General features: G+C 40.6%; 2 protein-coding genes and 2 non-coding genes across 4 annotated transcripts; 1 reads left to right on the top strand and 3 right to left on the bottom strand.

Annotated features, from left to right (window-relative positions):
• Positions 1-997: 997 nt before the first annotated feature.
• On the bottom strand, positions 998-5,336 carry nifk (nucleolar protein interacting with the FHA domain of MKI67). Its single transcript, XM_047601876.1, has 6 exons — positions 5,107-5,336; positions 3,239-3,367; positions 2,686-2,794; positions 2,330-2,541; positions 1,967-2,029; positions 998-1,736 (listed from the first exon to the last, which is right to left on the bottom strand). The coding sequence occupies exons 1-6, from the start codon at positions 5,230-5,232 to the stop codon at positions 1,521-1,523; spliced, it is 855 nt and encodes a 284-aa protein (XP_047457832.1). The 5' UTR covers positions 5,233-5,336; the 3' UTR covers positions 998-1,520.
• Positions 1,803-1,933, bottom strand: LOC125018295. The gene has a single exon (XR_007113928.1). It is a non-coding gene; the product is annotated as a small nucleolar RNA ACA64 (small nucleolar RNA).
• Positions 2,919-3,051, bottom strand: LOC125018296. The gene has a single exon (XR_007113929.1). It is a non-coding gene; the product is annotated as a small nucleolar RNA ACA64 (small nucleolar RNA).
• Positions 5,337-6,062: 726 nt separating the features above from the next.
• On the top strand, positions 6,063-16,329 carry si:dkey-219c10.4 (high affinity cGMP-specific 3',5'-cyclic phosphodiesterase 9A). The gene is made up of 14 exons (XM_047601248.1): positions 6,063-6,190; positions 7,752-7,913; positions 8,005-8,056; positions 8,191-8,293; positions 8,855-8,997; positions 9,108-9,167; positions 10,767-10,944; positions 11,580-11,702; positions 12,822-12,914; positions 13,060-13,127; positions 13,224-13,326; positions 15,325-15,429; positions 15,692-15,838; positions 15,949-16,329. Exons 1-14 carry the CDS (start codon positions 6,103-6,105, stop codon positions 16,132-16,134), a joined length of 1,611 nt encoding a protein of 536 aa, XP_047457204.1. The 5' UTR covers positions 6,063-6,102; the 3' UTR covers positions 16,135-16,329.
• The last annotated feature ends 1,943 nt before the right edge of the window (positions 16,330-18,272 follow it).

Below are 18,272 nucleotides of genomic sequence, written 5' to 3'. Positions count from 1 at the left end.
AAAAACCGGTACCTGCAGGTACAAAAATGCACTTCAATGTGTAATGCACTGTGTATAACTGGCATTGTGACAAATAAGAATAAGAGGTTTGTTAACATCATTGTCCAGTGAAAAACAATGACATGTAGCTTGGCAGCTCTTTGGCTCGACAGCAATAATAATAGAAACTATAACAGCATAAAGATGAAAAAAAAACTATAGTATCTATACATAATAAAATGGGGGAAAAGGGAATGGAATGAAGCAAAAAAGAGCATAACAATAAGCGTAACATTAATTAAACAATTGTGCAAGTGGCATATATACGTTCGTGCACATGTCCCTGTTGAGGTAGGTGGACTGGGGAATAAATACTGGGTTTATTGGACAGCAGTCTATTGAAATTGAAAGTGTGAGGGATTTGATGGCTTACTTTACATATATGACCAAAACCTTACCTTATTTTATCACAGAGGTAAAATGGTTACAAATAAAATATGAAAGGGTCTGAAGTGTTAAGAGCACTAAGAGAAACACTGAATGGGACAAATTACCAATTTGATGGCCACAGGCAGCAATGACCTCCTGTGGCATTCTGTGGGGCATTCGGGTAGGACAGTTGTGTTGTTGAAGGTACTCTTTAGACAAGGAGGCCGTTTGTTCCTCAGGCCATAAGACACTACAAATACCTTTCATATCTTCAACTCCATTAATCTATCATAGAGGTAATAAGTGGCAAGTTAAAGACCGTGTGACTACCTTCTTAGCCCTAAAATAACTAGAGCTCAATAAACTATACAGTCTTTTTATTATAGATCAAGGTATAGGTGAAATCAATAGCAAACACTTTTTTTTCCCAAAGGCACCAACACTGATGGTGGTTTTATTTTACTACCCATTAATGTGGGATTAATATAAACTTAGAGCAGTATATTTTAACAGACAAATAATTTAATGTTAGCTTCATGTGAACTTAAAGGACTCATGTTTAAAGAAAAGAGGCTTCTCATAACATTGATTGCTCTGCTGGCTATCTCATGACATTGTGTTGGCATGTGAAAAGCATTTAGCCTTTTATTATTTATTTTATTATTGTTTACAGTGACAAAACGGGTAATGGAATAACAGCTAAACAATACATTCTCACATTTATTTTTAAAGATCATACTTTACAGAGTAGAAATTAAAGTTAAGTTTCTAGACAAGTGTTGTTACAAAGCAAAACACAAGGTTGACAAATCTTTCTTTCCCTCAAAGCCTAGTATGGCAAAGGAAACAACCTCTTGGAGAGAGGCTTTTGTTAAAAGCCGTCTAGACGCAAATGCTGCCATCAGTCCGGCTCACTGGGATGGTTGCGTCAGCACCGTCCATGGTACTAACAATAATACCCTCAGAGCGGTATCTTATATAAGAGCGCCTTTCTGGTTGTAATGTGAATTTCACATACATCAAGACTGGACACAGTTCACGATCCTGATGTATGTATTTTTACTCTGACAGCCAGTCAGTCTCTGAAGTCCAAAATACGACACTCAAGATTTTCACTGCTCCTCTTCACTTGCTTCCTCACTTTCTGAGTCGTCCCCCGCCTCCTCGTCCTCGTCCTCATCGCTCTCACTCTCCTCCTCTCCAGAGCATTCTTCATCCACCTCTACAGCCGGCATCTTGATGACGATTTCGTCATCTGCGTCATCGTCACCGGCGACCATGGACTTCCTCCTCTCCAGCACGGAGGGTGTGCAGACTGGAGTGGTGTCCTGAAGTGGAAGATGGGATCTCATTAGTGATCTGTAGTGTTTAAAGGTTTAATCATTTTCTCAAGCTGATGTCGGCACATGGGTTTTATCACGCAGCCACTGAGAGACACACGCGATAAGCTTAACGCACCACAGTACTATAGGCACAGTAATCTGACTCCAGACCATGGACAGACCTGGGGTCATTTTCAGTCTGTGCCAAAGCTAAACACAATAAGTGGCAGCCTTACATCACTACACGTTGATGCATTCGCGGCATCGGAGGACTTCTTCTTCGGAGGCACCTGAGAAGCCTGGAAAAGCCAAAAGAGTAATGAAACAACAGCTAGAAGATTGGTTCTAGTATATTACACACCTAAAGATCCCAGTGTTCTGATCAGAAGAGTTTGCCCTAATATTCTAGTTCACTTAACGCTTTCAAACTTTGAAGATAATGACCAATATTCTTACCCTAATGTGAACAACAGTAAAATCCCAGGCAAATATTCAGAAACTAAATACAGTATTTACAGTTTCCCGATTATCCCACTGACTACATTTTAGTCCACATAATTACACAATTTAAGTTGCTACACCAGTTTTAAATCACTTACAAATCCTGGGAAGTCATAGTCGATGCCGCGTGCTGCCAGCCGTTTGCGGAGCTTGGACTCTTTGCGCAGGAGCTTCTCTGTCATCTTGGCAATCTGCTCTGCCGAGTGTTTCGTGTTGTAGCGTTTCACGGCAGGAAGTGAAGGTTTTTTAAATTCCCTGTGGGAGCCAACAAACATCTTCTCATGCACCTTCTCTGGTGGAATAACGTGACCTGAGAAATGGAAAGAGGCATAAACGGAAGTAAATAAATGTCTAACAAAACTGAGCGAGTAACAGTAACAATCTTTCTTGCCCGACTGGTATTTCAGATCGTATTATTATTTTCATAGTGCTGGTGAAAAAAAACAATACTTACATTGGATGAGCCTCTCTCCCATGAGGTAATTGTTCATAGTCTCTGCCACAATCTTAGCAACTTCATCGCAGTCAAACTCTACAAAAGCATAGCCTTTGCTTCCACCAGTCTGTAAATGAATATGACAAGAATAAGTAAGTAAAAAAATGAGGTGAATATAAGATAATCATCGTTTACTCCATCAAACGCTTTTATACTACACATTCAAATAAACAAGTATCTTTCCACCATGTGTCTGTTGGAACATGGGTTTTATCATTCTGCCACTAAATGGAGCAGGTGATAAGCTTAATGCACCAGAATACTTTAGGCTCAGTTTTCTGAACTCAGACCACAGTTATACACCTGAGAACATTTTCAGTCCAAGCCAAGTCTAATAATAACAATAATAATAATAATAATAATAATAATAACTAATATGTTGCACAACAGAAAACCAGAATCTCTAATCTTGGTTTATTTGCAGTGTGCATTACATTGTCATGGAAGCAAAAGCCGATTCAGACTATCCCACCGACAGATGTGTCAAGCGTGTTTGTCACAGCGCGCTCACCTTCTTGCTCCTGGACAAGCGCAGCCTCAGGATGTTCCCAAACTGTCCGAAGTACGATCTGAGCTGAGGCTCAAACAGACCCACTGGCAGGTGGCCGACATAAACCACTCCTGGAGTTAAATGAGTCCTCTGTTAGAAAGAAAATGAATAAAATAATTATATATAAAAAAAAAAAAAAAAAAAAAGATACATGCTGTTGATAACATGCCCAACAGTGAACACCCTCTCTGCCATGGACTGGACACACATTGGAGCTACTCCTGCAAAAGGCTCTGTAGCTAGAACAGGTCGTCTACCAACCACAGGGTCAGTGGGGAGACGCTGAACTCCCAGAGCGTGGCACTGCTCTGTGCTTGTGTGATGTGTCTATGACTGGAAAGTGTTTCAAGTACCAATAGGTAGAAAGGCGCTATATGAAAAGAAAGGCCATTTACCAAAGGCAGCCACAGGACAACTTTCTTATTCTAACTTATTGTTACTGCACATTTTTTTTCCCAGTTTGGGGTTAATAAAGTGACACAGTGAACCCTCGTTTATCGCGGGGGTTACGTTCCAAAAAGAACCCGCGATAGGCGAAATCCGTGAAGTAGAAACCTTTATTTTTTTACAGTTATTATACAATGAAATACTCCATAAAACATTGAAAGCAAGGAACAAAACCTTTTTACAGGCCCAAGCATTTGTTTAACAAATAAAAGTACTGTACAAACGTTTGTTGTTGTTGTTTTTTTTTGTTTTGTTTTGTTTTTTTACAAATAACTACTGTACTGTACGTACATTCGTATCCAGCGTGATGGTTTTTTTTCTGCAGTCATTAATCCACAAAGCTAAACCAGACTCCATCCTTACCACGGTCTTGTGGCGGACAGTTGCAACCCTTTTTGCATCCTTATTAAAACTTATTGCTGCTGTCGTCCTTATGTTATTTTCCTCCTTCTTTATGGAACGAACGGAAGATTCATTAATTCCGTAATGGCGACCTACAGCCGCATAGCTTCTACCTTCCTTTAGCATGTCCAGAAGTTTAACTTTTTCTGCGATAGTTAGCATCTTCCTCTGCCTTTTGGGCCCGACCGCAAGTGCCTTTGTCGGTGCAGAACGTTTTGTCGACATTATGGGTTTTAGAGAAACTTGAAATTGCAAGAGAATTAGCAAACTTCATTTTGGCAAGCGGTTTTACGTACGTGTACATATTAAACCATAACGTTATTGACACACAGGTAGAAAAGACGCGGAGAGACTGTTTAGCCAATCAGAACGCAGAACACAATGCATGATGCAAATCCGTGAAGCAGCGAGACCGTGAAAAGTGAACCGTGTTATAGCGAGGGTTCACTGTATACGTTTTTCTATTTTGAACCACATTACATACTATAACGTGTTTCTATGCTGTAATATAGTCGCATTTAATATATTTTAAAATTTTCTGTGTGTGCAAACAAAAGAAATTTTATTTCTGGGACCGCTAGGGCACTAGTTAGTTAGACTGTAACATAATTGTATGGAAACGATATTTAAGATTAGACACAGTCAAAGACAGCCATGTGCGTAGGAGCGATCGTCTCTCTCTTTCTTTGGTCCAATTTAAAACAGATGATGTTAAGTATTCTGTGTGCCATTTTAATTAAATGTCAAGTATTGGAAGAAGACCTTCTTTCGGCCACTGTGAACTATAGAAACAAGAAAAGCACATGGTCAGGCCGTTAACAGGGGGCATGGCGTATTTTTAACACGACCTCACAAAAACAGATATGCCCCCGGAAAAGGAATAAAGAATGTTTAACGTGGAAATCAACCTGGAGAAAAGGCTCAACTCGAGTAAGAACTTTACGTGTTTCTGTCAGGGCCACAATTTCCCATCGACCCACCTTGCCGGATTTCTTCTTCTTTTTCACCTCCCGCACCTTCTTCTTGAACTCGGACTCCTGCGCTGGGTTCAGAGCCAGCAGCTCCTTGCCCGGCTCGATAGCCGCGTCTCCTTTACTTTCGGTCATTTCGCATAAATTGGAAGATTAAAAACAAGCTTGTAGACAGAGCCTCCGCAAGCCACGCACGTTGGCTAGCTGCTCTCCGGATGCACGTGTGGTGCCGAGCCAACGACAGTCCGGGAGGGAAGTGTTATTCACAGTGGTCTGCTCTGCACGGCGCCACCTGCAGGCGCGGAGGAGTAGGTCAAGCCTTAACACGGCCGGAATGCTCGCCACAGTGGTTATGACTGGTTTATCGCCAGTTAACGTGTATGTTATTGTCATGGCCCTCTAAAGATTCTCTATATTAAATTATTTCACAACAATTAGAAGAAGAAGGCGTGATCTAGGGGCAGAACTGGAGTCCCTGACATCGGTGGCAGATGCAACAGCCTAGTCAGACAGAGAAGTGCGTTCAGTGACAGGCTGTCTGTCCTGCTCCATGGACATTATGAGGAGCTAGTTTATCTCTCAGGTCATAAGACTCTACAACGCCTTCCTGTGAGAAACCAACTGGACTGTGGTCATTGCTGGTTCTACTGTACTATCAACTTGTTGACTGAATTTATCTTACGGATCAATGAAATTAGTAAATTTGATCTTACTATCCTTACATACAATAGCAGTATATGCTTTTGATTTATTTTATAGTTCTTCAGAACTCTATCATACATACACACACATTAAATAAAAGAATGAATGGAGAATGAATTCTGCTTTCAGTTTGGACAGATGTTTCTGTTCAAATGAAGAACGGGGAAGGAGGAGAGCAGGAGAGGAGGTGGAGAGCTGAAAACAAGGGGGTGGAGTGTTCATCAGTAAAATAATGAGGGGAGACAGACATCAGATCCAGATCAGCGGCGCACACAGCAACAACCGTGGGGCTAAATTCATGACATGGAAACAAAAATCATCTACTTCACAGTGAATGGGAGACCAGAGCAGGCTGAGTTCCCAGTCGACTGTCCTGCTCAGGACGTCAAAGGTAGGACCTGATCACTTATTTGTCTTTAATTCTTTAATGTATTGACTTATTTTGTAGCGTGTCTTTTTCCTCACATAATTCCACATATGCAGTCACATATCAGGTTATGTCACATTCTCTAATAAAGTTACAGATACTTATTTTTATCATTTGCTACATTTCTCCAACTACTTACTCCTGTTAACATTGTCAACATTGGGATTTGTTAATGTTGCTTAGACAAAGGTCAGGTGATATCCTGATGGAGTTTTTATGTTTATATATAAACCAGACCGTAAAGTAAGAAGGTTAAACACATGGATGGAAACATAGAAATAGCTCACCACACAAGCAGAACAGCGAACAGTGTTGTGGGGGCAGTCCGAGCTATAGGCAGCAATACAGCTGCACCTGACAGCTCCTCACTTGTCACCACATTTGAAAGCTTTGTCTGCTGACGCTGACCTCACGTTCTTATTATCTGCCTTGTTCCAAGTTGTGGTGAACTGTTAAATAATTGCTTACTAAAGTGTTGTAATAAGCTACACGACAAAACTGCAGTGCATGCAAGTTGTTTTCCTCAGTAAATATTCCATTAACACCCCTGTGCTGGTGTTCATTTAGTAAAACCATGTAAGGAAAACACACTTATGCTAGTAAAATGGCATCTTAGGTGATTTATGTATATAATTAAATCATTATTACTATATGCATTCATTGTATTTCACTGATGGTTTTGTAATTCTACCTATTGGTACTCAAAACGTGTGAAACATATACTCATTTGCTCCCACAAGCACACACACATGCAGTTGCCAATGGCACAATGGTTCAGACAACTCGCTCAGTGCCAACGTGACCTTATAACATAGGTTCTACTAGACTGCCATCATTTTCCTGAGGATTAATGGACTGATGAGCTCCCACGTAGTGTGGATTTTGCAAACCCACACCTTCCCACTGCTTCTCTGCTACAGTTCTGCTACAGTCTGCTACAGTGTTTACAAGAGAAATGTTGAGAAACTGAAGCCACGGTATATGTTGTGTATTTGTGTGAAAAAAATGAATAAATGTATATTATATTATATTATATTATATTATATTATATTATATTATATTATAAATGCATACAGTAATGCCACATATGTGGTTTATTTAAGCAGGTTGTTAAGGTTGTACACAGACATGCATCCATATACTACTGAATATATGTAACCATGTATGGACTCTAAAACAAAAAGTGACGTTTGGAGTCCAAGTCTGCGCAGTTCAGGCCGAGATTGGAGCCATGAAATCAACCAAAAAATGAATAAATCTTTGATTTGTATTTTAGTTTTTTGGTTTGTCCCAAGTCTCATCCACTAACTGGAGGAGGTGGAGCTTAAGACCTATACTGCAGCCAGTCACCAGGGGGACCTCCACTTGCTTTGGCTTCACTTTAGAGGAGCTTTTCTGCCAACCATTTTTATAAAGTCTATGGGAGAGAGACCCTTGAATTTAAGTGTGAATAAAGTGAATAAAGTTTAAAGTACAATCAAAAAAAAAAAAAAAAACTACCTCACCATCCAGCTGTTCTTCCCAGATCTGTTCCGCTCTGCAGCTGAGGCAGGACCCCATGACATACTGAAACTGTACAACCCCAAAGGCAACATCATCAACATCTCCCCGAGTCTGGAGCCAAACAGTCCCAAATCTTGCTACAAGCTGGAGGTGGTGGCCTCCGACTGCAACAGTGAGCCGTTAGGTATCCTTCATGTAGCAACATGGGAATCACAGTGCTTGAGTTCATCTGAAAACCGTTGACAGTCCCCCTCCCCCCTTTCCTGCCCTTTTAGGCGCAGAGCTTGCTGGTGCACTGGGATTTGATCTCTCATCTATGGAAAAGAGGTGAATGGGTGTACACAGTTATGCTACCATCAGTGTGTTATGTAAAGTCTGACATCTGAGATTATGAGTCGGTGTAAACGTATGTATAGATGAATAACTAAGTGAATACCAATCTCATGTTGCGTGACTCCCAGACTGCAGGGCCTGGAGAAGAAAATCCTGATTGAGGTTGGTGAGACTCCTGCAGTTGTGTATGAGATGAAGAAACAGGTGGATTCATTCCGGGAGAAACTAGAGGTATAGCACCTCAGAGTATGTGACTGATAACGCCCAGGGTATTTGATAGTCCAACAACCAATCAGAGACATTTCACCGTAAACTATTTCAACTCCATGGTGCTAAAGAATTACTATGTGGACACTACTCTTCTGTCCATACATACATAAAGACGCCAAAAACATTTTATTGTTTTTCCTCATTTCAGTTTGCATCCCCTTTGTTTCAAGTCACAGGATATGTAGATATTACACCATAGTTATGCTACCTGCCAGCACCAAAGTAACTGGTGAACCTATAGTGAAATCTCCTGTTGGAGGAGACAAAATTGAAAGTAATAGGAGGGTGGATACCAGATAACAATTCATTGAATTCATCAGATGGACAAAAGGATCAAATATATGTGATAGGGAAACATCTTAGTGTGAGTTATTGTGCGAATGAACCGCCTGCCACGCAGTTGATTTGACTTAGACTTTATTGATCCACTTTTCATTTATACACTGATGTGGCAAAAATCCAACACACTGATACAGATTTTCATTAATAAGTGTGCTGTGATTTATTCCCATCCTGTTTCAGAGTGTGGAGCATCTAAGCTGGCTGGGGTTGTTCAAAGATCTTTCAGAGGGAACTCACAAGCCCTCTCCATTCTACCACAAAAGAACCCTTCATAAAACCAGGGAGGAGTGTGAACACGTACGGGAAAAGTTCCTGCAAATGAGGTATGCTCACGCTCATGCAAAGGCCACTGACACAAAAGAACTAGTATGCCTTCACGTGCGTATGTTTGAGTATTAACCTATTCTTGCTGCTTATGTTTTCACCTTTGCAGCTCTCTGGAGGTATCAGAGGAGGTGCGGCAGTACTTGAAGACCCCGACCTTTGATAACTGGTAAGTTAGCATTTGAAAAGTGGGAATCTTACGGCTTTAATGTCACCTGTAGGACCGGCGTTCGGCGGTGTCTTTGCGCCCGTGTGATCACACACAAACAAGTGCACCTGTTTCCTCTGCGTGCAGACAGTGAAGCAGACGGTCAGCTAATGACAGTCGTGCCCAACAAGCACTTCTGATGCATTTCTGAAGAGGATAGGAGCCCTCGCCCTTTTCTTCTATCAACACACTCATCTCAATATGAATAGGCCTGCAGAGGGCTTGCAAATTGAAAGAAGGTCTTCATGAAAGGTTTAATCAACACGCCATGTTTGAAGTGAGCTTCATTGGCAAGACTGCATTCACTAAGGCTGGCTACCATTTCATTTGTCCAAAAGCTTTTAAAGCAAACCCACAATGACGGAGGCGGATAGACATCAGGTTGTACATACACTACAGACCAAGCACCGTAGCTGAGGCATTATAATCACAGTACACTAAGGTATTGTGTTGAAAGAAAGGTTGATATGATTTTTTTTTATTGTACTTCTGCAATGTTGGCAGCAGGATATGTTAAGTATTATTCTACATTCATGTTATTCTCAACAAATTCCATGAAAATACCAAAACCAACTACGACAACTACATGTTAGTCTGTTTCTTTTTTGTCTCCATATGGAAGTTAGTGTTCATCGTGCAAACAAAGTATTTTTTTGGGACTATTTTCACTTGGGGATCAAGCAGCAGTGTGATCTATGTGGGGTTGACTGAAAATACCATAAGATCACTTTAAGATCACGCTATTTTTAATATGATGATTATTATTATTCACTCCGGAACCTAACTCAAGAAGTAACGTAAGGTATGGAAATACATCATGAATTCATGTTACCTGACACAAGATGTGAACCACAACACCAGGTTTCTGTCCGTGGATTCCAGTCGTTTCTTAATGCACCGATCCATTTACTTCTCTTTTCCTTGGCTTTTGGGAGTCTGCAAAAATATATCTCTGACTGCTTTTCAAATTTGTTGATGCAGTCAATTGCACAACAGCTCTTCCCCCATTTTGTTTATTTAGTTTTACAATTTAAACAATATTAAAGTCTATGATTGAAACTAATGCGGCTAATCTCTATGCTCAACTGTCGCTATTTGCCACTCAGTGGCTGTCACCACGGAGACTTCTGCTTGCTGTGACGTCACATGCATACCCTCTATTTATATCTTGCCTAAATGCATGAAAATGGATTTTTTTCAACTCTGATTCTATCATGATATATTGAAAATTCAGAACTCAGAACTTAATAATTAAAAACATGTGTTAACATTATAATGTTTTATGTGTTTTTTTCCCACCCCATTCACACAAGTTTCTGATTGCTTTTTACCCATGGTTTCCTATTTAAACCTCACGTTCCCACCAGTCCCTCAGTACTGAAGAAACTACTCAGAAGAGTTGTGAAACGTATTCTCAAAACTCTACAAGTCCAGTTGCCTTTACAAGCAGCTCGTATGTCTTTCTTTAATGCAGCATGCTAGAATGTAATGGACAAAGTGAAACACTCATCTCCCTACTCCTCCTCTTCCTCCCCTCCATGGTGTTGTATGTCTGTGCAGGCAGTGGGAGGACGCAGAGATCATGGTGCTCCTGCAGGTCATGTACACAGATCTGGACTTCACAGCAGCCTTTAACATTGAGTCTGAAGTACTGCAACAATTCCTATTTGAAGTGTACCGAAGATACAACAACATCCCTTTCCACAACTTCAAACACTGCTTCTGTGTTACCCAGATGGTGAGTGTTTCTGTCAGAGTCAGTTTTGGTCAGAACAAATCAGTTGTGTTTCCAATCATGAAATTGGGCAATTACACCACCCACTTACTGGTAATTGGAAAAGGACATAGAGAGTGGTAAGAGGTGCCTCAAGTCATTGGACAGTTGAAAGTCAGGTAGTAGGTACCTATCTATCTATTCCAAATGTGCACTACTCTAACCATTTGCTAAGTGTACTTCAGTATCAGTCTTTTCTTCTGTTCTTAAAGGTCTATTAATCTATAGGTTTATGGCTTGTGTGTAATTTGTAAATTGGTTGCTGTTAAACATTTTTACACCAGTTGTTTTTCACTCACTACTCTCTGCATTGTGAGTGCTAGATATAGCAATCAATACCATACAGCAACTAGTGAGTGACTGTAGCATTCAGCAGCTAGAGAACTGGACAAGTCGGCTGAAACCTGACCAGATTTAAAGCTGAGATTGAGCACTGACATAAAAGTTTCATAAAATGATATCTGGTAAATGCTTATCTCTTATTTTCACTGACTAAAAGCAACTATGAGCTTCTCAGACTAGACTGCAAATGGGTCGTTCTCCTACTCCAGCTCCACTTACAGGCTTTAGTGTTTTTGTTTTTCCTCGTGTATGAACAGATGTATGGTTTGATCTGGCTGACTGACCTGAGGAGTAAGATGGACAGCATCGACCTGCTCATCATGTTAACTTCTGCCGTCTGCCACGACCTCGACCACACAGGATACAACAACGCCTATCAGGTGCACAAGTTGCCTCCTAGAGCTTCAGTAGACGGCTCTGGTCAGAATGCAACTTTGGTAGATACTGTAATTTTAGGAAACACGGTAGCATATTTGTATAGAGCTATCGCTCATTAAATAATCATTTAAATTAGGGCTGTCAAAATGAATGTGGATTAATCCATCATCATGATTAATCTAATTAAACCAGAACCGATAAAAATGGAAAATGCTAAACACCATTGGCCCTCTCCATAGGAAATTTGAGTACAAAACAAAACGGAACTGTCAACCGACATAAAGTATTATGCACACTCTACAGGGAGGAGTTTTCTTTTCACTGAAGCAGTTGCAGCTTAAAATACCAAGACAAACTAAGACAAGCTGGCAATATCTCTCCACTCCTGCAGCCATTGTGTGAGAGAATGTTCTAGTTAAAGCAACATTGTAAATAAGGAGCGGTCAGTGTCAACAAGTTAGTTTGTCTTAGTAGCTGCTGCAAGAGGAGGAACAAAAAAAAAGACAAAACAAGAAAAAAGAGACAGAAAGTTGTTGTTGAAACTGCTGAAGGTGTTTAATAAACACGTTAAGTGCATATACATTCCCTCCTTTTTTCAAGTCTGTTTGCTCATGCAAAATGAAACGCGATTAAAATAGATTAAAAATGAATGATATTTAATCGTGATTAATCGATCAGTCTACAACAACCCTGTGATTAATCTGAATAAACATTTTAGTTGTCTGACAGCAGTAATTTAAATCATTTAAATCATCTCATGTTTTAATAATCAAGTGAAGACATATAAGTAACACCAAGGTAGTTGTCTGATTTCTTGGTGTCTTTAGGGATTTAGTTGGGGGACACCATATTTGTACAGCGCTATCACTCAACTGCTGAAATAATGTAATCGTTAAATAATCAAGTGAAGATATATCTGTTGTCTGATTTCTTGGTGTCTCAGGGATTATGCTTGGTTTTGTTCTGCTGCATCATGCTCTTTAATGTCTAACTTTAAAATTAATTATTCCAGTACCTTATTATACATCCTAATTCAAATAACTCTTAAGTAATGTAACTATACCTTTGACATTTATATTTGATTTAATCAGAAAATCTAAACGTTTTCTGACCATCTTCAGATAAATGCACGAACTGAACTTGCTCTTCGCTACAATGACATCTCTCCGCTGGAGAATCACCACTGTGCTGTAGCTTTTGAGATTCTGGAGAAGGTAAGAAACCCCTGCTGTTTTAAATGCTCTCTAAAATGTCCAACCTGTCACAAAACATTTTAATTCAAAGATTTAATTCAGAACCACATCTTTGCCACGAGACAGAGCCACAGTGACCGGGCAGTTTTGTTTTGTTTTTTTGTAGACAGAGAACAACATCTTCAGAAATCTGACCATGGATCAGTACAAACGGATAAGGGAGGGGATCATCAAGTGAGACCCTCCTCCTCATTATCTCATTATTCACATTTCCTCCGTTCGTTTAATCACAGTACACTGTATGTGCTTTATTTACTGCTCTGATTGCAGATGTATTCTGGCCACTGACATGACAAGGCACAATGAGATTCTCAACAAGTTCAAGTCCATCCTGCCCGCCTTTGACTTCACCAACAAAGACCACAGAGATGTGGTAAGACAAACAAAAAAACGCACTGCGCTCAGTGTGATTACCAGACAGCTCTATGGTGCATTTCAGAGGAGTATGAGGATATTATTATGATATAAAGCAATTCAATTCAATAATTATTTTGACTCTTAGGGACTGTTGAGACCTTGCATTAAGATCCGATGTGGGCAATACAATCACATAAAAGACAGGAGTTAACACCCCCAGGTTGCATTAAGATCTCATTTGAGAGATCTGATCTGTGACCACATTTGGAGGTAGTCTGGGTGGTGGTGGTGAAAGCAATGCGTCCTGAGTTGCATTAAAGACCATCTATATCCAATAGGGTTGTTCCTACGTTGGCAGAGTTTTTGCCTCATTCATTCAGAACAAAATTAACATACACCTGTTACACATGACCAAAAAGCAGCGTAAGTGATGTTTGTTCATTAGTAATGAGAGCCTTTTAAAATATTCTGGCATCGTAACTAAGGATGTGATGTCAAATCAGCTGAATTGAAAAATGAATCGCGATGCACTTTTTAAACAGCAGAGGGCGTAATGTAGCTTTGACTTCACGTGTTCGACGTCGTACGTCACTGTCAGGAATTCAGACAAGATGAGATATACTCATCTTCTTTTAAAAAACATATAAGTCCCAAACTAGGAACACATACAAGTCTTAGTGTGTTTATTTGAAGAAATTTTGTTTATTTGTATTATTCATTCAGTTAATTTGATGTGGGATTTAATTTTTTGTGTAGTGTGATAGTATGACTGGATGTGGCTTAATGTGCTCCTGAGCAGCCACAGCTTGACAAAGGGAAGATGAGAGGGGTTGTACATGATGACTTACAGGTGACCTCGTATGCTTTTCCTTCAAACTGTCCCTTTCCATCCACGCCACAAAGCTGCCGTGAACCCTATCAGTCTGTACTCCTCCTCCTCATCATTTGTGATAATTGCACTGTGGAGGCGTCATCCAAGGACTTCTTTGTTTTATTGTGTGGCACCATCGAGAGTAGAAGCAGACATGGTGGCTGAGGCACGAATGGGAACATTAAAGTAGGACGAGTGAGGCTTGGCCTGTGTCAGTGAGTCAAACTTGTTGAATAACTGGTTTAACTGGTGACATGTCCCTCTGTATCTTTCACCATTCCTTCTGATCTTCTCCAAGACAACTACCATATCAGTACATTTAGTTGAGGCGTAATCTTGCACCACGACTGCAAAGGTTGTAGTCCCAATATGCAACTCCACAGAGTAATAACAGGTCTCAAAGGTCCAGTGTTGGATTTAGGATCATCTAGAACCTTCATTGTTGGAGAACCTACACCAATCAGCCGCAACATTAAGACTACTGACAGGTGAAGTAACATTGACCATCTTGTGACAATTCAGTGTACAGGCCCACACAATATTAGGGTATTATTGTGGTCATAATGTTATACCTGATCTGTGAATACTGGCCACTATAAATAGAAGAAAAAGTGAAAGGCTCTTTGAGAGACCACAACTTGGCTGATTCAAAGGCTAAGTTCACGATAAGATAACACGGTTTGATTTAAAGAATAATTTCCAATAGGCAGGGGATTCAAAAAAACAAAACAAAAGCAAGACCAAACTCAGGAAACCAGGAACCAAGAGGAACTGAACTGAAACACAAGGGTTCATGAACGCAGCAGACAACTCAAGGACAAAGACAAAGATACAACCATATCTTACATGCACATGAGGGGGGAATCATTGACTGTATATGGGTGGAACACACAAGGAGAAATGAACCAAAATAATCAAAGGGCGGGAAGGATCACGGAGACTAAAGCAAAAAGAAACGAAACACCCAGAAACTTTCAAAAAATAGGAAACAAAGAAAGCTGAGCAAACAAAACTCAACGTCATGACAGTTATAGTGGTTTGATTCTAATGAAAACACAATTATGACATGATAATTAATGATTATATTTTCACCAGTGCTTGATGGGATCAGATTTCTTTTCTTTACTGCTCTTGTTTGCCCAGCTTATGATGATCTTGATCAAAGTGAGCGACATATCCAACGAGGCTCGGCCCATGGAGGTGGCTGAGCCCTGGCTGGACTGTCTTCTGCAAGAGTTCTACAACCAGGTATTGACTCTGTGCAGTTACAGTGGACTGATCTTATACTTGTCATTCACACTCACACCTACAATTCAGAATCACCAGTTAACCCAACAAGCATGTCTTTGGACGGTGGGAGTAAGCTGCAGAGAACCCACGCAGACACAGGGAGAACATGAAAACTCCACCAAGAAAGGCTGAATGAAATCAGGCTAACTTGACAGTGGATGGCGCTGTCTTGAGGTGTAGCTGCAGTTGATTTTTATTTGTGGTGTCGTTCTCTCATCAGAGTGATGTGGAAAAGCTGGAGGGCCTTCCTGTCACCCCTTTCATGGACCGGGATAAAGTAACCAAACCTTCATCTCAAACAGGCTTCATCAGATTTGTCCTTCTGCCCCTGTTCATTGAACTCGCCAACCTTTTCCCCTGCCTGGAGGTAATCCCATCACTAACACGGAGAAAATAAATTTCTTTCAAATTTTGCATGTTGAGTAGACATTTAACCACTTGGGGTGGAGTTTTATTCACGCTCCACTAATTCTCCAGCAACACATCATCGATCCAGTTCGGAAAGCTCTCGACTACTACACTGAGATGGAGAAAGCGCTGGAGAGGGAGAAACAGAACCGGGCTCAGATTGAGAACGCAGCCAAGGGCAAGGAGGCAGCTATGGGCGGACAGGATTGTCAGACAGATGCTGGGCTCGAAGCCTCCAAACTGGACCCACAGTGAGCGACGGCGGACAGACAGCGTGTTTAAGAACTCAGCCATGTCTTAAGGATCTAATCTGAAAGTGATATGAATGTATTTGAAGGGTCAAATTTTTATTTATGTATATACAGGTCTAAGCACAAATATTTTATTCTATCCTAGCTAAATGTGTTGTAGTTTGGGCATATGCGATATAAATTTTGCAAGATGGATGTACATTTTATGATTGAAGCATTATTCATATGCCAAAGTAGCTACTGTATGTGGTCCGGACTGCAGACGACTGTGTGGACAGTAGACGTACACAGTCAATCTTGAATATCGAAATCTCAAGTTGAATCTTGAACTATCACTCCTGTGTAAAGTAAGAGACATAAGAAGGATCAGTGGCTCAGTGGAGGCTCTGCTGAACTCAACCAAAGTAGTTAAGTGGTCTCCAGATAACCATGGGTCTTATTGGTCATATTGTAATGGTGGTCCATGAACCAGATTAATTGCATATTCATCCATTATCTCTCACCACTTATCCTATATCCTAACTATCACTGGGTACAACAGTCGTCATTATCATTATTTTTCACTTGTCAAACTAATTCTAAAACTTAAATATCTCGACTGCAGGGTACTGCATTTAAATTCTAAACCTGGAGTTCTTTAAATATCCCAACAGCAGCTGGTAGCTTCAAAGTTTTGTAGTTAGGACGTCACACCATCATTGGTGCAGTCACACCAATGTGACATACGAGCAGGGTCAGCTCTTTCTGATATACTTTCAATATTTAGGTTGGGACTAACCGTAAATAGTGAAGCAGGCATCTTTACATTTTATGCTTCTATGGGTTGACCACAGTGTGATTGGTGACCACAAAATGAAAACATCTTACCATAAAAACAGGGAGGGAGAAGCAGTACTGGGTTTCAACTTTCCAAAAGACGCTACAGGAGCATAAACTGCTTTGCCCCTGGAGGATTAAGGTGACCTAAGGATTGGTCATGTTAGGGGCTGGTGTTACACAATCAGCTGTTGTGTGCTCCTCTATGACGTCTGTCATAAATTATTCTATAAATGTCGGCCAGCAACCAGAATGGGAGCGAAGGCTTCATCACAGGCAAATACGTGGTGCTACAGCTGAGCAGTTTGACGTTTTGTATAAAAAGAAACAACCAGCCCAACTAACTACAGTATGATGGCTCTCTGGTAGCTACCCCCTGGTATTTACAGTGTGTGGATCGTCAATCCGGCCTCGCAGCACAGTGCAGCCACGGGAGACATTCCTCGGTATAGATCAGTTCTATTTTTAGACCTTATTCCATGATCATCACCAGAGAGGCGAGGCTCACCTGACTGAAAGAAGATATGGGAGACAACGTGTCAACTCCTTACGCCAGCTGGCAGGGAGGGAGCTGCTGCAACAGCTGCAGCAGAAGTCCTGAAGCAGTGTGCGCACTGAGATAATGGTGAACTCAGAAGGAGACTGCAGGTAACACTGGTTTCTACAAGGGCTGAAGTGGTGTGTGAACGGGAATCTCACTATATAGAAGACTGGAATTTCAACAGCAGTTAAGAACAAGCAGGGAACACCAGTGAGACAACGACTGTTTACGTAAAAAGTGACATTCCACAATAAGGGCCAATGGGACATTTTAAGGCAAGGACCTTGTGGGTTTTTGTAGATCTAAATATTCAAGGTGATGTTTGTTGATGTTTGAAATCTGTGTTCTTGTAGTTTTCAGTCTTTGATGTGGAGTTCACTTATTCAATTCCATTATTAAACAAAGAAGCATGTGGTTTTCACCCAGCCAGTCAGAGAAAATCAAGGAAACATTATCTGGTCAAATCAGATCAAATGTGGTCTTCAAGGTCCACCTCTGCATGAACTCTGAGCATAACTGCTTCATTAGGTCCCATGAAGAAGTGTCCTAATGTCGCCTAATGTGATAACGTGTATGTTGATAAGTGTCTGAATCAGCACCTATTTTGTAATGGTCTAAATACATGTTTACATAATTTACCACCGAAGGACAAGGAACCATTTATTTTAAATTCATTAATCTTGATTTTCTCCACGAAAATTACAAAAAAAAAAAAAAGAAAGAAAAAAATCTACAAAAGTAAGGGTCTTCTTGTGTCCTACAATAACACTCTGGGGTTGAAATTT

This window comes from Mugil cephalus, chromosome 12 (genome assembly GCF_022458985.1).
Source record: "Mugil cephalus isolate CIBA_MC_2020 chromosome 12, CIBA_Mcephalus_1.1, whole genome shotgun sequence".
Lineage (NCBI taxonomy): Eukaryota > Metazoa > Chordata > Actinopteri > Mugiliformes > Mugilidae > Mugil > Mugil cephalus.
This window is presented reverse-complemented; position numbering and strand designations above follow the sequence as displayed.